Here is a 25878-nt window from a genome sequence, read left to right as displayed (position 1 = left end):
GGACTGATGCCACATAAACACCAGAGATATTGAATGAATTTGACTCCCTGACGACCTCCTGTCAGATATAAATGGCTATACCCCTGTAGGCTCTCCATTGCACTCTGCATATTCACCTGTAAGCACTGTTGTTCAACAATTTAATAGCTAATGTGATTAAACCTAAATTAATGCGCTTTTATGTGCACATAAAAAAGACAGTTGGATGTTATGAAACCAATTTCCAGGTTTTATATATGCAAGGAATATGATGATATCTCCTCTCTCCCACAAAGAGTTAAAAAGAACATTTTTTTCCTAAATTAATTAAAATATGAGAGAAAAAATCCTTTGAAATGAGTGGTGACTCGAGGAAAAAACAGTGGGCAAAAACTTAATAAATGTTTTATTTAGCTTGAGGCTTCACAAAAATGGGCATTCAGAAGAGGTAATGTTATACCGATTAAAAACAAGATGAAAGAAATTGTGTTCAAATAAAATAGCCGTGTTTAGCTGAGGTAAGAAAAGATAGTTCAGGAAAAAATGCTTGAAGCATCACTCGATGGGTATCCACAAATAGGAGGGCATCCCAGGATCCTGATGAGACTAGGAAAGGAAATGGTAGCTCTGAAGATTATGGGCTAGACATTCATTTAGACAGCTTCAAACTAATGGGCTATACAGATGAAAATAAGATTTACCAAGAGGAGAGCAATTGTCTATACATTTTTTTGGATCCCTACGGAGTTCAACTCATTTCTTTGACGGTCTTTCTCTCCAGCACTTTTTTCTGGTGTGAAACTCTCCCAAAAATAATGGTTTTTAAAATTTGACATTTCAAAAACAGAACTAATTTACACACTGTTGATGAAAAATCTGATAATGGTAAGAGTGACACAGGATTGTGCAACCTTGTGAGTTACCTGTGAAAATTAGTAAAAGACAAGCAATATGGCTTATGCCAGAAGTGAATGGCAAATTAATTGATATGGAATTGGACACTGGTTCAGCTTGTTCAGGCATTCTGTAAAATGAGTTTGAATGGCATTTGAAAGATATCAAACTGAAGCCTGCAGATATCCAACTAAGAGCTTATACTGGAGAAAAGGTAACTCCTGTGCGAATGGCATTCGTAACTGTGAAATACAACAACCAACAAGCCACATTGAGCTTGTATGTGGGAAAAACAGAAGGAACGGCATTGTGGGGCTGTGATTGGCTGAGACAACTGCAACTTGACTGGAGATCCATCCACCAACTGCATGCAATATCCCCTAAAATAAAGTCAACTGAAAGCAAATTAAGAACGGGAACTAATGATGCCACAACTGTCTCCATTCTGTAAATCATGAATTGCTTTCAACAGATGACAAACAGGTGTTAGTACCAAGCTCTGTGCTTCTGATTGGAAATTCTATTGGACCAAGGAAGGATCAGGCTGCACAAAAGAACTGTGGAAGTGATGAAAGCAGTGGCCTAAACACAAAGGTTTCTGTTGGTAACATATCTGAGAAAGCCTCTGATATCTTATCAGGCAGTTATTTGCAAAATGTGACATAGTTTTAGGCTGGAAAACAGCTCAAGAAACTTCAGGAAAGTTGAAAGCACTCGGCTTTTGTGAGTATTAAGAATCAGAATCTACCCGAAGCCAAAAACAAAGGAGTCAATGGAGATACAAAAACATCAGATGATGTTGTGTATACGGAAACTAAGAGGAAAGATTAGATTGCAAAGGGAAAATAAAATAATAGTCCAGTGAATTAAATGCACCATCCCAAGATCAAAATCCACAAATGAGAAGAAGAAAAAGGAAGGAAGAAAGAGATGAAGAGAAGGAATGTGAGAAAGAAAAAGAAAATGATTGAAGTAGATCCAGGGAGAGGAAAAGAGACGAAAGGTATCGAGATCTGTCAGTGTAACTTCCTCCAGTCTCAAGAGTCCAGTCCTACAACCAGCAGGGAGGAGGCCCCAGAACCTAGGATTGTTTTCACAGCCACAGGTCTCAGCTGCCAAGAGTGATCACCCTTGTCAGGATAGACATTACCCCACAAGAGTAAGAAAGCCTTCACAGATATTAAATCTTTTCACTTAAATGGGAGAATCTAAAACTTACTATGCTGTGGATGTCCGTATACAGTAATTGTATTATATAGTATACTACACCAGTATTTCTTGGATTGCCATGTTTCCTTTGAATTCATTTAATGTTTTGAAGTTACAATACTTAACAATGTACATTTGCAATCACCGAAGCGGAAGGAGCATCATTCACCTGTCCTTTCACATCTTGTGTTTTCCTGTCCGCTAGAGCAGAGACATAAACCTCTTTAATGTTCTTCAGATGTGAATAAAAGGTGAAACTGATTCTCCCATCTATGCAGTCTGGCCGATCTGAAAACAAAGTAAAACTTAATGAGCTGATGAAGAGTTTGTTGTTCATAGCAAGGATAGTCATAGATTACAGGGTGATATATATCAGCTGGTAAAGTTGGCAAAATCAAAGGCAGACGAAACTAAATTCTGGTAAGTGTGAGATGAAGAACCTTAGAAGAACTAATAAAGGTAGTGCACACACAATAAATAGCAGCACCTTAGGGAGTGTTGAGGAGAAGAGTTCAAGCTTCACTGAACATGACAGCTCAGTAAGGAGGTAACAAAGGCAATTAGGATATTTATATTTGATGCTCATGATAACAAGAGTGGCAACATTATGGTACAATCTTATAAAACATTGGTTAGGCCGCAGCTAGAACTTTGTGTCTAATTCTAGCTGCCACATTATAGGAAGGCCATGATTACACTGGAGAAGGTACAGAGAAGATTCATCAAGAGGTTGCCTTGGATAGAGCATTTTAATTATCAGTGGGCTGATAAGGCTGGATTGGCTTTTTGTAGAGCAGAGGGCCTGAGAGAGTTATACAAGATTAAGCTGGGCATGAATACCACAGATAGTAAGAAACTTTTTCCTTATCAGTGGCATCTAAAACTAGAGTGCATAGATTTAAGGTGAGGACAATAACCTCTAGAGGGGATTTTTTTCACCTGGAACTTGGAATGTTGTGCCTGAGTGGGTAAGGGAGTTAAGTACTCCCAGAACCTTTATAGTACCTCAGGATCAGTATGAGTTTAATATTACCAGCAGATGTCGTAAAATTGGCTGACTTCGCTGCAACAGTACAATGCAATACATAATAATAGGGAAAAACATGAATTATAGTAAATATATATATATATATAAAACAGTTAAATTAAATAAATAGAAATAAAAAAGTAGTGAGGTAGTGTTCATGGGTTCAATGTCCATTCAGAAATCTGATGGCAGAGGGGAAGAAGTTGTACCTGAATTGTTGAGTGTGTGATTTCAGGCTTCTGTACCTCCTTCCTGATGGCAGCAAAGAGGATAAGACATGACCAGTGTGATGGGGGTCCTTAATGATGGATGCCACCTTTTTGAAGCATCACTCCTTGAAGATGTCCTGTTTGCTATGGAGGCCAGTGCCCATGATGGAACTAGAGAAGCACTTGAATCACCAATGTACAGAGTGTTTCAGGCTATGTGTTAGAAGCATAGAAAACCTACAGCACAATACAGGCCCTTCAGCCCAAAAAGCCGTGCCAAACATGCCCTTACCTTAGAAATTACCTAGGGTGACCCATAGCCCTCTATTTTTCTAAACTCCATGTACCTATCCAGGAGTCTCTTAAAAGACCCTATCATTTCCACCTCCATCACCGTCACTGGCAGCCCATTCCACCTCTCACCACTCTCTGCGTAAAAAACTTACCCCTGACATCTCCTCCGTACCTACTTCCAAGCACCTTAAAACTATGCCCTCTCGTGCTAGCCATTTCAGCCCTGGGAAAAAGCCTCTGACTATCCACACGATCAATGCCTCTCATCATCTTATGCACCTCTATCAGGTCACCTCTCATCCTCCGTCGCTCCAAGGAGAAAAGGCCGAGTTCACTCAACCTATTCTCATAAAGCATGCTCCCCAATCCAGGCAACATCCTTGTAAATCTCCCCCGCATCCTTTATATGGTCTTCACATCCTTCCTGTAGTGAGGCGACCAGAACTGAGCACAGTACTCCAAGTGGGATCTGACCAGGGTCCTATACATCTGCAACATTACCTCTCGGCTCCTAATCTCAATCCCACTAATGATGAAGGCCAATGCACCATATGCCTTCTTAATCACAGAGTGTTGGTAAATGGGATTAGCTCTCAGAGGTTCCCAAGCTGGGTCCACAGACACCCCTCCCCCCTGTTAATGGTAAGGCTCCATGGCATAAAAAAGTTTGAGAACCACTGATTGGCTTAAGGGGCCCATGTGCAGTATGACCTAATGATCAAAAAGATTAATACAAATAATTACTGACGAGTGTTATAACACATTTTCCTCTACATCACATCTGAGTACTAGCCTCAGTCATGATTACGTGACTACCAAATTCCTTTTGATCAACAGGCTAATTAAAGTATCTTAGTCATCCCATTCTCTGTACAGCAAAAACACCAGCATGGAAATGGTGTAATACAATATGGTTGGCACTGAATTATTTATGTAGTTATTTGAATTAGGCAATATAAGGTTTAATGTCGCACAATAGAAAAGAACACCATGATCATGAATAATTATGATATGAGTTGTCAAATGGTCATAAGAGGAGCCTCAAAGCTAAAATGTATATTCTGAGAAATTAATTCCTGAAGTTGTCCCCTCATGGTTTATGTGCCAGACATCAAGTATTTTGTATGTCATGGTACTCTGTTAATTTTAATTGAGGGCTACAAACAATTGGCTCAATTGTCAGTCATAGAACATCCAACAAAACTATTTCACATTTTTAAAAATATACTTCCTCCCCTTGGAACCACTGCACCCCCAACTCTTTCTTCCTCAATAACAGGACCCGCTGAAGTGCAAACCCAGAAACATTGTGAGTAACCTTACCAATGTTGGATGCTGGTTCACACAACGGAACAGAAGATCTCTTCACCCAGGCAGCCATCATCTCCACCACAGATGAAAAGAGATAATGCGAAATACTACCTTGCAATGTTCGATCTATAGCTCCGTAGGTCTTCAAATGACGTTTAAATGTGCTTGTAGTTTCTGCCCCCATGACTCTTTCAGACCGTGAGCTCCCAACCTCTACCATCCTCTGGGTGAATATTGTTTTCTTCATTTACATTTTAATCCTGCTACCAATTACTTTAAACCTAGGCCATCTTGTTAACAACTCCTCTCTCAAGAGGAATATGTCCTTTCTACTTACCCTATTTTCCATCATATTTTCCATACCTCAATTAAGTCTCTTCTCAGTATCCTTTATTCATAAGCAAAACCAAGATTATCCAATCTTTACTCCCTGCTAAAAATTTTCAACCCTGACAACTGCCTCTGCATCCTCTCCAGTGCAATCGTAATGTGATGGCCACAACAGGACGTTGTACCCAAACGATAGTGCTTATACCATTCTTGTATAAAAACTTTGCTCATTCATGCACTACTTTGGCTAGCACAAGAATGCATTCCATATGCCTTTTTAATTTAAGGATGTGTGGACAGTTTTATCTGTTGTATGCCTCTCAATATTCTCCCATTTCCTCTTTTACTAATTTGTGGGACCTGGATACCACTGACAATCACAGCATTTCTTATCCAATCACCATTGCTCCTGAACCAAGGAGTGAGTTGTGAGTTAGTCATATTGGTGGATCTGGAATCAAGTAAAGGCCTGACAAGATGAGGAGAGAGGACTTCCTTTCCTGAGGACCTAACTGCTTTCAAGATCATCCAGTAGGTTTGTGGATACTGCTACCAAGACCAGCTTTAAATAATTACTTGAATTTAAATTCCCCAGCTACCATGGTGGGATTCAAACTTATAAGTATGGAACAGGACTCAGACCTCCTGCTGCTGGTTCGGAAACCTCAATCATTCTGCTACCGATATAAGTTACAAATAGCCATATGTCAGATTCTCTGAGCCCAATCTTGCAAATGAACAACAATGAATCTGACAAGGGTTGACACCATTACTATGTAAAACTAATAGCAATTTCAGGCATCTGCACATGGCAGTTAAATGTGGAACTTCAGAAATTGCTGTTGGGATAAACCCATCCTCCACAGGGCATGCTATTTCAAATTGGATGAATGCAGTCAATGCAGAATCAGTAGTGTGGTATGAACTTTGATTTTTTTTTTCTGTACCATTTTCAATATAAAATCATTGAAAATGTTATGAATTGCTGACTGAGGTCTCACTGAATTGCACAACTGTACAATTGTAGAATGGCCACTCTAACCCTGAAAAAAATATTTTCAGAGGTGGGTAGGTGTAACTTGGCATTTGAAAACTCCATTTGATTGCACTCGATGGGGTGCAGAGGAGATTTACAAATACATTGGCAGGACTGGAGAATTTAAACAATGATGAAAGATTGGACAGCCAGGATTTCTTTCTTTGGAATAGTCAAGACTTAATACATTTGTATAAAATTGTGAGGAACACAGGTAAAGGGAAAAGCCCAAATTCCTTTAGTATAAGGGTGAAAAACCATGGGGAAGAGATTTCAAGTAACTAGTGGAAGGATTAGAATGGAGATAAGAAAGACAGAAGATGGTAATTGTCTGAAATGTACTGCCTGAAAGGGCGGTAGAGGCAGAAATGTCAACCATATTTACAAAGTACTTCGATATTTGTAGAGCCAAGACCAGCAGGACCAAGAACCTAGTGGAAAGGATTGGGGAGTTCATTTCCATCTGATGCAAGAATGAAGGACCAAATGGCCTCCTACAGTGCTGTACATTTTCTAGCGTTATACTTTATAAAATTTCTTTATGAAGTTTCAGTTTTTACCTTAAACATGCATGTGTTACTCAATCTTAATTTAGCTTTTCATAAAATGTTTCTGGTAATTACTGTATAAAAATTCATGTTCTTCACTTCTTGCTTTCAGGCCTATTGACAACTCAATTTCATGACATCAGTGTTGCTTGCGAAGACCATAAAACGCAGGAGCAGAATTAGGCCTTTTGGCCCATCAAGTCTGCTTCGCCATTCCATCATGGCTGATTTGTTATCCCTCTCAACCCCATTCTCCTGTCTTCTCCATATAATCTTGATGCCCTGGCTAACCAAGAACCCACCAAACTCCACTTTTAACGTACTCAATAACTTGGCCTCCACAGCTGTCCATGGCAATGAATCCCACAGATTCACCACCCGCTGGCTATGGAAAATTCCTGAACGCTATTCTAAATGGATGTCCCTCAATTCTGAGGCTGTGCCCTCTGGTCCTAGACTCCCCCGCTACAGGAAACATCCTCTCCACATCCATTCTATTTAGGCCTTTCAATATTCAATAGGTTCCAATGAGATCCCCCCCCCCCCATTCTTCTAAACTCCTGTGAGTAAATGCCCAGAGCCATCAAATGCTTCTCAGATGTTAACCCTTTCATTCCTGGAATCATTCTCACGAACCTCCTCTGGACCCTCTCCGATCCCCAAAACAGTTCACAATATTCCATCTGATGCAAACACAATGGATCAAATAGCTTCCTACAGTACTGTATATATCCTGTGTGACAGATGCTCCTCAATTTCATGTCACAGTAGAAAAGGAGAAATCCATGTCAGAGAACTCAGTTAATCTTTGTGGCTGGATTCAAGGTCAGTGACGAGATTATCCCTTTGGCAATCAATACAAAATCCAGGACAATGATTTCAAAATTACCCTTTCCGGTCCTGTAATAGATGACTGCGAACGACAGTAGGAGACATAAAGCAGATTATCAAGGAACCCAAAATTAGAATTTATAATGATGTAGATTATAAAAGGAGAAAGAAAATCCATTGTGGTTTTATGTACTCTAACATAATCCTTATCATGATATGAAGAACTCAAAGTTGAGTATTTTGATTTTTTTAAATCAAAATTGTACAATATTATATGACCTGAATCACAAGATTCTTCTCTAACAGATAAGAAATGTGCTGTTAACACAGCCTGAAAAATATTAAATCATTTCAGGAACTATGATCTATTGTAAATTAAATTATTTTTAAAAATTTGTCAACATTTAAAAATTAATGCACAAGTTTTGTCCTAAAATGCATTAGATATGGAATAAATATTTTAAGTTTGGGATCTCCTATTTGTGATTTATATGATCAACTTGTGTTGTAAAACAATGGAAGATGTATTGTTTTCAATAAATCACCTGTTCCTCTGATTTAGAAGGGAAATGAATAATAGTGAATAATGAATGGTGAAATATTTCCTCTGCTTGAAGATTATTTTGCATTTGACAACAAATAATTTCAATAAATAGAAATTCAAAATGAAAATCTGTCCCTGCTAATGGAAAACAACTGTCAATTCTAAAGGAAACTCCCATTAGCAATGAAACATCATGTTCAAACATCCATAGATTAACCAGCATTCCATGATTTGGCCTTACCTGAAACAATTTCAATCCCTTTTTCAAATCCAGCAAAAAACTGTTCTCCTTCAAACATTTCCACAATGTCAGATGGCTCAGGCCCCCAATACCTCTTCTCTAAATTCTTGCAGACAGACTCAACCTGTGTAATAAAAATTCATGTTAAGAGAAGACAACGAAAGTCTCAAGACAACTCATCTATTATGACACAGACGAGAAAAGATGGAGACTTGATCTCTCAATCTATCTTGTCATGGCCTGTGGACTTTATTTGTCCACCATCACTGCCTATCTCTGAGGATCTTACCTCAAAGCAACATCTTGATGCAGCTACAAAGAAGGCACGACAGCAGCTATATTTCATTGGGAGTTTGAGGAGATTTGGTTTGTCAACTAAAAACACTCGAAAACTTCTACAAATGTACTGTGGAGAGCATTCTGACTGGTTGTATCATGGTCTGGTATGGAGGGGTGACTGCACAAGATTGAAGTAAGTTGCAGAAACATGTAAAATTAGTCAGCTCCATCATGGGTATTCATGACATCTTTAAGAAGCGGTGCCTTAGGAAGGCGGCGCCCATCATGAAGGATCCCCACCGCCCAGAACATGCCCACTTCACACTGTTACCATCGAGAAGGAGGTACAGAAGTCTGAAGGCATGCATGCTGTGGTTTAGGAACAGCTTCTTCCCCTCTGCCTTATGATTTCTAAATAGACATGAACACTACCTCACTACTTCTTTATTTCTGTGTTATTCCCGCTACTTATTTTAACTATTTAATAGACACTGTAACTCAATTTTTTCCTCTATATTTATCTATCATGTATTTCATTGTACTCCTGCCATAAATTTAACAAATTTCCTGACATATGCCAGTGATATTAAACCTGATTCAGATTTTCTCGGTAAATCTAACACTACAGTCTGCACACTACCTCACTTTTTAACATATTATTTCCATTTTTTGCACAATTTTTAACCTATTCAATATACATACACTATAATTGATTACTTACTTATTATTATCTTATTTTTATTTATTTTACTTATCTTCTATATTATGCATTGCATTGAACTGCTGCTGCTAAGTTAACAAATTTCACGACAGATGCCGGTGATAATAAACCTGATTCTGGTTCTTTCCTTTCGTACTATTTCAGGTATGGAATGACCTGGATAGCATAGAAGCAACTCTGTATTCAAAGTACATTCATTATCAAAGTATACAACCCTGAGATCCGTCTTCCCACAGACAGCCATGAAACAAAGAATGTCCATGGAACCAGTTCAAAGAAAAACATCAAAACCCCCCCTTCCCCATGTGCAAGAAAAAGAAAAATTGTGCTAACGGCAGCAAAATAAAAGCTAAAGCACAGAATATAAAACACAAAATCAAAAGGCAGATTTCAGTTCAGCACAGTGTTCATTATCTGCAGGCTGCCCCGATTCAAAAATCGCCCAAAAGGTAGTAACAAAAAAGAGACCAGAGAACAGAATGTGAGTTAAGAGTCCAATCTACAAACCATGTTGATTAAACTTTGCTCTGGCTCCATCCTCCGACAGCATCGGCGGAGGGAGCGAGACTGACACACGTGTATCTTAATACACGTGACAATAATACACCAATTATCAGAAGGGGTTTATTCAGTCCATTGGGTCCATGACAACTTTTGTCAAGACAAATTCACTTTCTCCTTTCATTTTTGTAGCCCTGTGACTTACTTTCTCTCACAAGACCTTCAGCCGAGAACCTTGGTTCTTTTGCCACTGGAAGAGGTAACGTACAGTGGGTAATTAACCTATCAGCATACCTCTGGGATTTGGGAAGAAACCAAAGAAGAGGAAATGGTCACTGGAAGAAGATGCAAATTCCACACAGACAGCACTAGAGGTCAGGATTGAACCAAAGTGAGTCAGCACCTCTGTTAGCTGCACTACTGGGCTATCAATTGTAATGTAGACAAGCTTTTACACATAAAGTTGGACAAAACCTGTTAATTGTTGTCCTGAAGCAGGCGACTAGAATGGCTGAACAGGAGGACAACTGTCTCAATCAGAGCATTGAACTTTCCTGCCTCACTCTAGGGATCCAGGATTTCCAGTCTGGCACACCCGTCAAGACCCGGGGAATGCTGCAGTGTTGGTGGAGGAGGCGAGGAGGCTTCCTTTAGATTTTTAGTTAGATGGGGTCCTAACTTGTCAGTTGGAATGGACTTCAGCAAATTTTATTCTAAATTCAACTTCATTAAAGACATATCATCAAGCCATTCTCATACTGATGTCAGTGGAACCTTAAATTGGTGCATTTTCCACATTAAATTAGTGATATTAGAGACTGAAAATTATTTGGAACTGTCTTAAGGACATGAAGGAACTGATACAAGTGCAAGTCTCTTCTCACTTAAAAAGACCCACCTTGTGTTTGGGAAGGCACTGGAGCAGAACTTGCTCTGGGTCCCTCTTTCTTTGCAGTGCCAGAAAACTGACCTGCCACCTTCTCAGGCGTTCGTACACATTTTTAGCGATTCCACCAACATATGTTTTAGTTGTGTACCATAGCCAGTACCTGATTAATGCAAACAGAAAACAGAATTTCAGTGAGTTCATCATATTGGACAAATAGGTGTGAACCTCCAGAGCCACATTTGCAACTTTCAATAGCGTAGGGATAGAAAAAGGAGAAGTTATTTGGAAAGAGGATGTGTGAAAAGGGGATTGTTACAAACCCAAGTGGCAAAAATAACCAAATGCTTAATTCACCAAGCCCACGACCACATATTTTTCCATTTGCATATTTGTGCACCTGTGTAATTCTAGTCTCCCACCCTATAGAATATACTCCTGCTCATTGAACTGCAGATTTGTCATACAAGAAGAGATCAAGTGGCCATGGACTGTATTCTCATAAACCTCGAAGAATATGAGTTGATGTCATTGAAAAGAACAAACTTCTTACGGAGTTTAACTGGATAGACACAGGGATTATATTTTTCCTGGTTGGGGAATTGACAATCAGGAGCCACAGTCTCAAAATAAGGGGTCAGCCATTCAGGCCAGAGATGAGAAAGTATTTTTTATTCACCCAAAAAGGTGAGACTCTTTCAAATTCTCTACTGAAGAAGCCTTGGGTTCCACACCACCAGGTTCAGGAACAGTTTTTACCCTACAACCTTTAGGCTCCTGAACCATTGTGGATAACTTCACTCACCACTACTCTAAACCGATTCTATGATCTACAGGAACTCTTTTCAACTCATGTTCTCAGTATCATTTTTATTTGCCGTTTGTCTTCTTTCTGCACGTTGATCTTTGTCAGTCTTTGTCTTGGAAAATTCTATTGTATTTCTTTTTTCCCTGTATAAATGCCTGCAAGGCAATGAATCTTAAGGTAGTATATGATGGCATACACACTTATTAGACAATAAATTTACTTTGATCTTGGAAGCCTCACTGAGAATATTCAAGGTAGAAATCCAAGGGATTTTTAGACATTGTGGGAACTAAGAGACTTGGAGCAGTGGAGGAATGTAGCACTGAGGGAAAATGTAGCCACAAATTTATTGAACATCGAAGCAGGCTGAAAATAGATGGCCAAGTACACTGAATGTCCTGATATTAAAAGTTTGAACAAGGAAGATACGTACTGGTAGAGGGTGTTTGAATAGTTAATGTGAAATGTTAAGTGGAAACCATTCATATAGACAGAGGAGAGCTACATGGCAATTTTGCTCTATCTGATCTGCCAGACTGCTTTTGCTTGCCTGACAGTTCCAGAGAGTAATTTCCCATGGAATTATCTGACTTATTGGCTCTGGGGTTTCTGCCACCTGAGCCACAGATCTCTCCTCCCATGACAGTGTGCTACAGTGTTCTGAGCTGCAGGGGGTGGAGGATGGATGGCTGATGGGAAGGAAGAGATTAATTAATTTGAATTTTCTCCCCCAAGGGCTGTAGATGTTCAGTCATTAAGATTATTCAAAACAGATAGCTTTCTGGATATTAATGAATCATGGGATAGTAATGGAAAAAAGATCAGTTGTGACTTTGACAAGTGGTGGGCAGGCTCAAAGGACTAGATGGCCTACTCCTGCTCCTATCTTCTCTTACGTTCTTAATGGTGGAAAGATTTGTCACAATACTCTAGCTATCATGAGGGTGGGCGAAGTTTGATGGACCATCCTACCTGTCACTTGTACTTACTTGTCTTAATTTTAGAATATCTTCCGCATTTTCAACTACGCTACTCTAGCCAATTGTTATCTTCAGATATTGTGCAATGTCTGACGTGCTGTGGATTGGTGTCCTGCGAATAAATGCACATGAGAATTTTCTGCCCTGGAAAGGTCACATGGAGATGCTGTGCCGAAGTACAGGGGAGGTTTGTGTCACTCTTGTACAAGCCGTCCCAGAAGGAAAATCCTTATTGTGCACAAAAGCATAAGGTGCCAGGAACCTTGCGTGATGGAAGGATCACTTGGAGGGGAATAGACAGATGACATTTTGGGCCAAGATCCTCCATCAGGACTGAAAAGGAAGTGGGGGGCAGAAGCCAGAATAAGAAGGTAGGTGGAGGAGAAGGTGTACAGACTGGCTGATGATAGCTGAGTCCAGGTGAGGTGAAGGTGGGTGTGTACGTGAGGAGAGATGAAGTAAGAAGCTGGTAGGAGAAAGGAAGAAGAGGTAAAGGGCTAAAGCAGAAGGAATCTAATAGGAGAGGACAGTAGACCATGGAAGAAAGGGAAGGAGGAGGGTAATCAGAGGGAGATGTTGGGCAGGTGAGGAGAAGGAATAAGAAGGTAACCAAAATGGGGAATGAAAAAAGAAATAAAAGAGGGAGGGGCGACTGATTTGTCAAGCACCTTCTCTCTTTTAGCAGTAAAAGACAGGATCTCTCGGTGGATACCCATTTCACTTTGACTTCCCATTCCCATTTTGACACGTCTGTGCACGGCCTCCTCTACTGCCACGACGAGGACAAACTCAGGTGTGAGGTATTTCTTCTGGATAGACTCCAACCTGATGGTATGTACATTGATTTCTCTAACTTCCAGTAATTTCTCACAAAGGGTGATTTACGTACCTTTAGAGATTCCTAGCAGAAATATTTAAATCATCCTTAGTGACAGGTGAGGTCCCGGAGCACTGGAGGATAGCTAATGTTGGCTCTAAAAATAAATCAGGAAATTATAGGCCAGTGAGCCTGACATCAGTAGTGGGAAAGTTATTGGAAAGTATTCTAAAGGACCGAATATATGAGTATTTGGATGGACAAGGATTGACTAGGGTTAGTCAGGATGGCTTTGTGCATGGTAGGCTGTGCCCAACCAATCTTATAGAGTTTTTCAAGGAAGTTACCAGGAAAGTTGATGAAGGCAAAGCAGCGGATGTTGTCTACATCAGCGGTCCCCAACCACCGGGCCGCAAAGTATGCGCTACCGAGCCGCGAGTAAAAGATATGATTTGGTGATAGGAGTCAGCTGCACCTTTCCTCACTCCCTGTCACGGCCACTGTTGAGCCATTATGCATGCGAGGTCATTACCCACGCGTCATCCATGTCAGCGCGAGAAGATCAACTCCTCGAGCTTGCAAATGACGGCGGGCTGAAAAGTACGTTTGACATAACATCTCTACTGGCATTCTGGATCAAAGTCAAGATTAGATATCCTGAGATAGCTAGGAAAGCACTGAAAACGTTGCTTCCATTTCCAACATATCTCTGCAATGAATGCAACGAAAACTAAATTGCGGAATAGACTGGACATAAGGAACCCCCTTCGAGTATCGCTGTCTCCCGTCACCCCTCCATAGGACTGTCTTGTTGCAGGAAAACAAGCCCAGGGCTCCCACTGATTCAGCGATATTGGTGCGTTGCAATGATTTTATATGTTCATACGGGGGAAATATGTGCTGTGTGTTTAATATCTAAACGTTACTTAAAATGTTATAATGCTATTGACTTACTTATATAACCATATAACAATTACAGCACGGAAACAGGCCATCTCTGCCCTTCTAGTCCATGCCTAACTCTACTCTCACCTAGTCCCACCGACCTGCACTCAGCCCATAACCCTCCATTCCGTTCCGGTCCATATACCCATCCAATTTAACTTTAAATGATAATATCGAACCTGCCTCTACCACTTCTACTGGAAGTTGGTTCAACACTTACTTCAAGCTCCCCTGTCCTCCCCTGATAATTGACTTATCGCTATTTTCATGTGAGGAAAATATGCGCTGTGTGTTTAATATTAAATTCGTTAGAGAAACCCATTTAGAAACAAAATTGAGTGTATTAGCCACTTATCACATATATTCCGGTCGTGATTAACAAACTCCCCCCCCCCACAGAATCGCCAAAAATGGTTTGTAGAAAAAAAGGCACGTACATGCATGCGCAAATCACACATGCGCGCTGGTGCCCACGCAAGGCTTCATGGTCATTGTAGTCTCATGGGGTAAACAACATATTTGACTGCTACTCTTGTCCGTTGGCAACCCTACCCCCCCCCCCCCCCACCTGGGTCGGCCGGTCCGCAAGAATATTGTCAATATGAAACCAGACCGCAGTGCAAAAAAGTTTGGGGACCCCTGGTCTACATAGACTTCAACAAGGCATTTGATGAGGTCCTGCGTTTGATGGGAGGTTGGTCAAGAAGGTTCATGCACTTGGCATTCAAGATGAGGTAGTAAATTGGATTAGACATTGGTTTTGAGGAAGAGAATGTTAGTAGACAGTTGCCTCTCTGACTTGAGGTTGGTGTTTACTGGAGTGCCACAGGAATTGGAGTGGGATCCATTGTTGTTTGTCATTTATTTCAATGATCTGGATGATAATGTGCCTAACTGGATCAGCAAATTTGCAGGTGACACCAAGATTGGAGGTGTAGTGGACAGCGAGGAAGGCCATCATGGCTTGCAGCAGGATCTGGACCAGCTGGAAAAATGGACTGAAAAAAGGCAGATGGAACTTAATGTAGACAAGTGCAAGGTGTTGCACTTCTGTAGGACCAATACAGGTTGGTCTTACAGTGACTGGTAGGGCACTGAGGAATGTGACAGAACATAGGGACTGGGAATACAGGAACATAATACATTGAAAGTGGCGTCACAGGTAGTTAGGGTTGTAAAGGAAGTTTTTGGTACATTGGCCTTCATAATTATTGAGTGCAGGAGATGGGATGTTACGTTGAAGTTGTACAAGACATTGGTGAGGCCATTGGTGCAGCTAATTTGCTGCAATTTTGGTCACCTACCTACAGGAAAGATGTAAATAAATTCGAAAGAGTACAGAGAAAATTTACAAGAACGTTGGCAGGTCTGGAGGAGCTGACTTATAAGGAAAGATTAGAACTTTTGTCCTTGGAACATAGAAGATTGAAAGGAGATTTGATAGAGGTATACACAATTATGAGGGGTACAGATAGGGTAAATGCAAGCAGGCTTTTTTCCACCGAGGTTGGATGGGACTACAACTAGAGGTCATTGGTTAAGGGTAAAAGATGGAAAAGTTAAGGGGAACATGAGGGGAAACTTCTTTATTCAGAGGGTCGTGAGAATGAAGAATGAGCTGCCAGCATACATGGTGCGTGCAAGCTGTATTTTAACGTTTAAGAGAAGTTTGGATAGGTACAGTACATAGATGGTAGGGGTATGGAGGGCTATGGTTCCAGTGCAGGTTGATGGGAGTTTAAATAGCTTGGCATGGACTAGGTGGGCCGAATGGTCTGTATCTGTACTTTTCATTGACTCTATGACCTCTCTCCTCTCTTCTTCCATTCCCATTCTGGTTTCCAGTGGGCTGGGTTAAAGCGTCAATCTTATTTATATTCTTAAGGCTAGAAGATCCGAAACTCAGCTTTTTCATATCTGGAGGCCCCTGAATGACAGGGAATAAGAGGAATAATGTTGATTTAAATATTTGAAATGATAACATTAAAACATATTTTATGTATGTTATGTAAATATACCATGTGTATCAATTTAATGCAGAATAATATTATATGAGAAAACATTTGAATGGACGGTAACTGTGAAAATGAAAACATTTGTAGCACGTTATACATATTAATACATGTGTACAACAGAAGCTGGTGTTTATGCTGGTAGTCCATGACAGTGAGTGCAATTATTAAGCTGCATACGCTGCAGAATGAAGGGATGGTTGTAAACTTTCTGAACAAAGTGGAGATTCAGAAGGCTGGGGCATGTAGTATAAGAATGGAATAATCAACCTAAGCAGAAGTGTGACGACACAAAATCATGGCAGAGTTGGGCCAAAGATGTCTTTGATGCTGTAAGGCTCTTTGACTCTAAGACAAAACTAATTACTTTTGAAATACATTATGAGGTAACCACAAAAATATAAGAAAATATAGAATGTCATTTCTCTAGTGAAAAGCAGGAAAATCCTAAATGTCAAGCACACGTTTTACAATCATTGAAGATCCTGGAAGTAATAATGGTTTACTTTTTCAGCCCCACCCAAGGTTGCTATTTAAAATGCTTTCACTAGAGAATGCTGAAGTCCCTCATTTAGGTCAAGATCTAGTTTATGCACTAAACTGTTATTTCAGGATCAGTCATTCATCTCAATTACAATCCAGATAGCAATGGTATTTTAATGCAATTACATAACTGAAATCTTGGTTTAAACAAATTACCATCCTTTCATGTAAAAAAATGGGTTTTATGCCCAACCTACTTTTAGCCTAGGCTCCTGAGCAGATACTCATTTTGAATGCAAATGCACAGAAAAACAGAAAATGCATCAGGATGCTTAGCTAAAACCTCTATCAACATTTCTACACTTGCTCATTTCACAGCCTTCAGAAGCTGGAGGGGTATTTTAACACATTACACTTCAGAAGCTTCTATTGATGGATTTTTTCTTAGCTTCGCTGGGTGTTGGAAGGACATGCAGAACATTATTTTGGGATTTCCATCATCTACAATTCCAGCATGTTACATTCCAACCAGTCTCAGAAATGTAAGGCTTTCCTTATTATGGTTGGGACAAAACTGCGAGCTCCATAACAAAAAAACACTTGTAGAACTACCATTGCCATGAGAACTAGAATAGTTCAAGAAGCATGGGATGGGTATAGTAGGGTAAGCAGCCTGTGTCTGTGTTCCACCACTCTGCAGCTCTACTGCGTTCATTTGTGGGAACACTTTATCCAGCTTTCCCAGCGATGGATGGTTAATAACAGATATTGCAAATGGTGTTCTTCACATGTCTTACCATGAAAAATGGTAAACTTCAAAAATGGCATAAAGGTGAGTGAACTCCAGCACCACCTGATCCGTAATGTCCATCCAATCCTGAATCTCTGGATCTCCGTGAAGCAAATGAACTTTGGAACGGTCCAGAGTAAAACCTTGGTCAAAGATTTTGTTGAAGAAATACAAAATTAGTCTTAATACTTCTTCTTTTAAAAAAAAATGACTATCATTACTGATTCTAAATAGGCTACAGAACATGAACAGTGAATGATTCAGACAATGTACTTTAAAATGACACCAGTTTTGAATTCCTTATTACTCAGATTAGGACAGACATGCAAAAGTCCTCAACCATGGGCACGCCCTCTTAGTTAGAGGACGATGCATGGCTCTCAAGAGTTTGGGGGGGGGGGGAAGAAATCATAACTGGAATGACAAACGAGGAAATAAATATTAAGTATCATTTTAGGTAGCATCTATTTGTGAAAATGTTTCTTAAGTCAAGGACACCAGAATGATCTCTCATTCATTTTGATTATCAGCATCTATAAACAGTTCTACTAGGAGAGAATAGTGAGACGTAGCGTAGTTCTCTAATACTCTGACTTAATGGTGAACCTTTAACATAGTCTGCCTGTACTGGGAGATACTTTTTTGATAACTGCAGCAGCCATCCTAGTGACCATTCTGAAAATGCTTTGTGCACCCAAACCTAAATTTCTTTCTGACTTGACAAAGAAGGCATGCATAAAACAGGAGACTGATTAGTCCATAATTAGGTCATTGGAAAAGATATGTTAACGGTGGACTTCAGTGAAATATACATTTTTAATGTCCAAATGACTTGGTGTCTGATGTGGTAATGGCAAGATTGTTAAACTTGTCATTCCTCAGTGGAACAGCAATTGCAGAACCTGCAACATAATCAGGTATTCAGAAATACTACAAATCAATAGATCTTTGATCTACTGATCATCCTTAAAGTTACAAAGACTCAAAATGGATACAATCCAAACTGAGCAAATAGCACCATTCTAACCAAGTCGTACAAGTGTGACTACATCTTACAAATCTGGCATTCCTCTGCTCCAAAGTGAGCAGCTATGGCTTCTCCATTTAATAACAGTCCTGGTGAATGCTCTTTGCACTCTCTCCAAAGCACTGATTTCCATATTAAATCAAGATGCCCAGAATTGGCCACAGTTATTCAAGTGGATTTATTCTTCGGTTTTGTGTCATAGTTTTATGGAACCCTTGACTTCATAAACAAAGATTGCTAAGTAATTTATCGGCAGCCTTCTTATAGTGTATTGCTGCCATTAAAGTTTTGATAGATTGCATCCCAAGTCTCCGCCCTAGCATTCACTTTAAAATTTCATCACTTAGATTTGAAACTACCAACTAACATTAACCAGTGTCTCAGAACACTGACCTGAGATCCCAGAGGGCAATGGGAGCTGAATCGTAACTGGTTTCAGAAAGTCATCCGTTGAGCTTTGTGACAGGCAGAGCAAAGGGCTTGCAAGAGAGTCCTGATCATCCACGAGCTCATGTAACTCCTCTACAGTAACAGGGAACACCTATGTTTGAATTCAAGGCAATGTTAGAAGCATCAAGCCAAACAAAAAGAGAACCAATTAGGGAAAAAATACAATTTTGATGGAAGGCATTCATTCCCTTCACTGGAGGATGGAGCTGATTCAGACATGGTTGTATTCTTAGTGCTCCAAATGAAATACGTAGCACAAACCTGCATTTTCACAGTGCGCGTCTCATTCACTGCCCCGGATGGAAAGATCACCTTGATATTAGGATCCACAGAAGAGAACAGTCGGGTTCCTTCAGTTGGGACAGTGCACTTATTCTCCTTCAGTCGTGAAATAACGATGAACCAGGAGAAATGGAGCACGCTGCAACTGGCCAAGCGTCGTGACTGCACAGAAAAAGGTAGTTTTACAAAAAAATACATTGTTAAAACATAGCTGGAAGTATGCAAATTTTAACAAATTTTAATCCATAAACTGTTTCTAGACTGAAAAATTCTGGCCTTTGTGATATATTCAACAAAAAAAATCCTCAACATTAAATATAGTAGTTGTACAAACACTTCTTCCCTACTTCAGTCACAGCGGCATGCAATATAGAAAGAGGTGCCTTATCTATGCTGATAATCCAGTCCCTATTTATACCAATCCCATTGCTCCGTAACTTTGCAAATGAAGTGCTCGTCCAAGTGCTACTTAAATGTGTTGGTGTTACTGCTGTCTCTGTTGCTATTAGCTATGAGATAATGTAGGGAAATTGGAGAAGAAAATGTTTAATTTGATTTTACTAGTAGTAGGAATGACGAAGTTTTCTCTAAGTATTGTTGCCAATGGTTTTGAAAAAAAAACATCAGAGCACAATGGAAGATAATGGATCTTAATCTTGTATTGGAAAGTAGAGTTAATTCTACATTCAATAGGAAAATATCCCTCATGTGCTTTTTCCTGGCACTAGGGAACTCTGTTGTAACCATAGGAACTCCATCACCATGACTACTATTAAAGAATTCTGTGACATCATCCAAATGATAGAAACAAATGTTAAGTAGCTCAGTAGTGTCAGCAACCGACAGGAAACAATACCCCAATGTACAATTACCAGAATAAACCAGATAGAGCAAACATCCTCAAGCCAGATCATGTTCAAATAGGGGGAGAACATGTGCAGTCCCCAACAACGATAGCCAATTGTATTATGAAGATGACAGAATTCGTAAGACATACTGTAGAGCAAAACATGAAATAAGCTAATACCACAAAGACCCAACATAGCATGCAGCACACAATCTTTCTTCAAATTAAATGCCACACTTTACAATGATTAATCTACTTGCAAAAGAAATCTGCCCAAGTTACTTACAACTGTATTCGTGGAGGAGATCTGCTTCATTAATGAAATCATTAATGTATTCAGCTAATTAATCCAATGTCATGTGCATGTCTGATCAATATAATCAACCATCAGAAAGGATATAATGTACTTACTATGATTCCTTTATATTTTTCTAGCAATAATGTTCCTGGAAGCACTTGATGGCCCTCCACTCTACTACAGTAAACTCACTCATCTGGAATTTATGCATCTGTATTCACGCAGTTGCATCCGCAATTTTGTAACTAGCAAAGGTTTTAAGAATATTGAACAACTTCATAATTAATTTCAAAATGTAAATTTGAATATTGCACAACTGAAAAGCACCATACTGCCCATTTGATATTTAGAATTCTGTGATCTTGTTTTAACTAGTAGTCTAGTCAGGCTAAGATATGAGTAAAAAGGCAATTCAGAGCCTACATTTTATTTCATCTTCATGAGAGAACACTTTTTTTTCAAGTATTATACAAAGTAAGTGTGAGAAGGCATTGGAGAGCGGTGCAGATGTAGGCTAAACAGCAGTGACACTCCTGACCATTTGGTCCTTTGCGTGACTGTGAGTACAGACATTCATTAAATTTACTTTTTGATGTATACAGCATGGACCTCGACTTGTGAGTTCTTCCAGCAGTTTGTGTTTGTTCGTTAATGCTAATTAGTCTTAAAAACATAATAGTAGTGTAAATCAATACTTAAAATGGTAAGGAGATAACATATAGTTTAATAATTTAATGCCTTAAACCTAGAATACTAGTACGTGATGTACAGTAATTTTTAAGCAATTCTCATGTTGCATGATAGTTTTTGTCCTTTAAAGGTTATTTCCCATTAAAGCTCCAATGATCATATTGTATTTCTAAATCCTACAGCACTAATTTCATCATGTATGTAACATTAATACCTAGCAAAAATAGAACAGAGCCACCATACTTTTTTTTGCTATTTTGTTTACTCAGCTTTCGTCTGCTGTCTATAAGCCATGCACTTGACCTGCACAATGAGAAAGGATTTCATGCACAGAAGATGGACACACCAGGCTCCCCACAAAACATGCACAAAATCTCACCCCAATCCCACCGCAATCTTAAGCAATTCAACTAATACATCTTAGTAGTGTTGTGTTAACTGAGGAGAAGGGATTCACAGCACTTCTACCGTGTCAGGTTACACTAATGCAGAAGTTATGAAGCAACTCAAGCAGACATTTGCAAGGCTTGTGATTTTACAGGGGAGGTGGTCAACCAATCAATCGGCTCTTGTGCGAACTCTGACCTGCTCCATGACTCCTGGTGGAGGAAAAAAACTGTTCATTCACTGTATCAGACAGCAACTTCATGTCAAGAGTGGCTTGTGGACAATGCTGCCTCCTTGTGGAGGGTGTGCTTTCACAACATGGCCACAACAGACGAGCACAGTCCTAACAAATCTCAAGAAGCTTGCACCATCAGGATAAAGCAGCCTACTTGACTGGCACCCATCCACCATCTGAAATATTCATTCCTTCTAACACTGGCACACCTACAAAATGAGGTAAAGTTACTTGCCCAGGCTACTCCAAAAGCACATCCCAAACCCACAATCTCTATCAACAGGAAAGATAAAGGCAGTAGGTGCATAGAAAAACCACCAGCTTCAAGTTCCCCACTTAATTACACACCATCAGGATTTTGAAATATATTACTCTTTCTCCGATCTTACGAACATTCCAGGAACTTCCTCCCCTTGAGCTCTGTGGGAGTTGTTCCACTAAAGGTTTTGCATTAGTTCAAAAAGGCTATCACCAGTCCTCCTCATGCGGTATTAGAAATGGCCAATAATTGCTGGCCATACCCGTTGATGAAAATGAATGAAAGATAAGCCAATCACCTCCACATTTCTATTTTAACCAGTTCTAAATTTTTCTGCACAAATGCCTTGACTGGCATAATTTGATTTGTTTCCAGGTCTAACAAAGATATTATACACGTAATTAACAGCAACCTATGAAGTGAGTACAGTCGGCCCTCCTTATCCGCGAGGGATTGGTTCGGGGGCCCCTCGTGGATACCAAAAAACACGTATGCTCAGGTCCCTTATTCAACCTGTCTCAATGCGGTGGACATTAGGACCCAGCGGAACCCCGGACTCTATTTAACCTGTCTCAGTGCAGTGGGCATTAGGACCCGGCAGCGGCACTCTGAATCTGCAGTGTTTCTGTTCATGAAAATAATCACGACCACGATTGAAAATAAAGAGGAAATAATAAAGCGATCAGAAAGAGGTGAAACGCCATCAATCATTGGAAAAGCGTTAGGCTACAGTCGGTCAATGATTGGAACAATCTTAAAGGATAAAGTGAGAAAGGCCCTCCCCGATTAAAGCTACAATTATTACTAAGCAACTCAGTGGTTTAATTATTGGGTTTTGGGGTTTTGGGTTTTTGATCCTCCACATCAACCCAGCAGGGATGGAGAGCGTGGTCGGGAGTGATCAGTCACTGGATCGAACTCAGGAACTTCCGTTCCCGAGCCCAGCGCTGAAACATACGTTTCTTAAGTGTTTTATATGCATAGAAAGGTAAAATAGATACTATATACTAAGACAAACGTTTGACTAACTGACGCTAAATAATACCGGATGCACCTGTTCAGACTTACTTAGTAAGAGAACTTTTTTTTTCGATCCCGATCCATGATAACCTACACACATCCTCCCGTATACTTTAAATCATCTCTAGATTACTTATAATACCTAATACAATGTAAATGCTATGTAAAATAGTTTTATACTGCATTGTTTAGGGAATAATGACAAGAAAAAAAAGTCTGTACATGCTCGAACAGCAAGTGCTGGAAGAACACTTCTGGGTTTTCTCGATTCGCGGTTGGTTGAATTCACGCATGTGGAACTCGCGGATAAGGAGGACCGACTGTAATACTAAAAAGTACACCTCTAACATTTACTATTTGAAGAATAGATCAATCGAAAAATCTTCCAACGTTAAATACACTTTTATAATTATGAGCATAACTAATTACCCAGTACCTTAGAAATCTTGGTCTCCAAATTATTCCAGCTTCCATTGAACGTTCGCATCACAACTTCTCTTTTGTGGTCAGAACGAGAAGAAATATATGGCATCCAAATAACCACTTCCTGTGCAAAGGGAAAATTGTCACAGTAATAAAGTCCTATGGCACAGAAACAGGCCCTACCCAACACGTCCATGGGTAATCTATACTAATCCTATTTGCATGCATTAGGGTTATATTCTTCTATGCCTTACATCAGGCATTGAACAATAACCTGCCTTATAAGGTTATGTTTATGTCCAATCAATGTGGCCTGAATTACAGTTTACCATTAAAACCCAAAAGTCAACCAACTACTCCCCCAATACAGACTCGACACAAATCAGACATTCAGTTCACAATGTCTGATTAGGCAAAAAAAAGGGAAATTCCTCTTGCAACCCGTAGTGCCTAGCTGTATGCAATTCACCATTGCTAAGCTCTAAAACAAATTTAAAAACATTTTGTGATATACTATCATCCCTTACTACAACAATTATCTGAGGCTATACAGTGGATTCTGGTTAATTGGGACACATTGGGACCAGTACATTTTGGCCCAATTAAGCAGCTGTCCTAATTAGCCAAAGGTTCATGGAATTGTTAAAAAGCTATAAAAAAGCCAAACTGTTTAATTGAGTAAAATTTGTGTATTTAAATGAAATACAGAAAATACTGAAAGACTACGCATATCTCTACAGTACTAGAAAACTGCATACTAGTTCCTAATGTTATTGATGGGAGGAATTCATCTGATGTATGCTACCATGTTATTTTGATTTACTGTAAATGAACAACATCTCCTAGCGCAGATAATGAACTGGTGTCACTCAATGCTTTTGACAATTGCACCCTCCAAATCTTCATGTTCATTGAAACATTCAAGAAGATTATCGATACCTTTAAACTCTTTGCAATTCTTAACTTGTTGAAAGAGGGAACTTTCTTTCATTTTCACTCCTGGCCATTTCTGGAATCTCCAATCCTGAATGCTTGAAACCACAGTAAGCAAAACAATTCCAAATTGTCTTACTGCTTATTTCTTGCCCAGTGACAAAAATCACTACTTTTGAACAGAAACACATGCAAGTAAAACAGTTTACTCTAAGTATGACGCAGTGTCTAATGGCCACACAAGTACATGTGACTGATGCTAGTTGGAAGCTGTTTGGCAACTGTCTCCTGCCCTAATTAAACAGCATAGTGTCCCAAATAAACCAAGGGAATCTCAATTATTTTCTTGATTAGTTTTTGTTGTTAAGAGTTGTCCTAAATAAGCGGCTGCCTCGATTAACCGCTGGCCTAATTAACTGGAATCTACTGTGCTAATATAAATTAGACCTAGTAATTTCAAAAGGATTCTCATCAGAATAATTCATGCATATTAAAAAGCACTGACCACCCTACTACAAGCAATTCCAGGAAAAATACCAACATACGTATTTAGATGACGAGTTCGTACCTTTTTAAATTGTATACCGTGAGGAAGTAGTTCCAGAACAGGGCTCAGTAAGAAGTCATGATGCTTGAGTTTCACCTGCTGAGGGTCCGGGGCTATGACATTGCAAGAGATCACCGTCATCAAAGAAACAGCCTCAGGTGGGAAATTGATTTCAATTCCGCAGGGCAAAGCAACATTGCAACCCTCAGCAGTAATAGTGAAGCTGGAACATTTCAAAATAGTACATTTAGCTTTCATAGTGCATCTAAATAAAATGGCTAATTCAATCAGGCAATAACTGACCAGTACCTCTCTGTATTAGATGGAAGGTTTCGGATAGCGATTTCTTTTGGTTTGTCGTGGTCTGTGTAAAATGAGAAAACAAATGGAACGTTAAATGAAATATTACCAACTCATTCATATTGATTATTGCTGAATGATTTCAAGACCTCTTTGAAAACTGCCAGCAAATAATGGACGCTGCATAGGGACAGTCCTGGAAAATAATTTCCCACTTCATTAATAGAACTGTCCCATTACACAAATGAAACAAAATGATGAAGAACTTGCAGAGAAATATGTGAACCATTTGACCCTAAAATTACAATCTTCACCTGTTATGGTATTCAGCTTCATGCTGGCTAATGGAGGGAAAACATCAACTGATGGAAGTAATAAATTAACACACAAACACAGAAATCCTATTTTTAACAATTTAGTGATGTAAATACTAAAATCAAATTTTTCTTGTTACCCTCAGTTGTACTAAGTAAATGTCCAACATTTTTTAAAGTTAAGATCCTGT

The 25878-nt window shown here is 39.5% G+C and overlaps 1 protein-coding gene across 1 annotated transcript in view; it reads right to left on the bottom strand.

Moving 5' to 3' along the window:
- Nucleotides 1-25878, bottom strand: part of pidd1 (p53-induced death domain protein 1) — a 73958-nt gene that overhangs the window by 17083 nt on the left and 30997 nt on the right. Inside the window, exons 5-13 of the mRNA XM_072272266.1 lie at nt 25383-25437; nt 25095-25296; nt 23607-23717; nt 19414-19596; nt 19096-19243; nt 17683-17818; nt 10853-11003; nt 8454-8577; nt 2252-2370 (exon numbers count right to left, since the gene is read on the bottom strand). Of these exons, the coding sequence (XP_072128367.1) occupies nt 2252-2370; nt 8454-8577; nt 10853-11003; nt 17683-17818; nt 19096-19243; nt 19414-19596; nt 23607-23717; nt 25095-25296; nt 25383-25437 (1229 nt within the window). The remainder of the gene's footprint in view (nt 1-2251; nt 2371-8453; nt 8578-10852; nt 11004-17682; nt 17819-19095; nt 19244-19413; nt 19597-23606; nt 23718-25094; nt 25297-25382; nt 25438-25878) is intronic.

This window comes from Mobula birostris, chromosome 11 (genome assembly GCF_030028105.1).
Source record: "Mobula birostris isolate sMobBir1 chromosome 11, sMobBir1.hap1, whole genome shotgun sequence".
Taxonomy (NCBI): domain Eukaryota; kingdom Metazoa; phylum Chordata; class Chondrichthyes; order Myliobatiformes; family Myliobatidae; genus Mobula; species Mobula birostris.
Note: the sequence above shows the minus strand (reverse complement) of the source record. Positions and strands in the feature narration are given on the sequence as shown.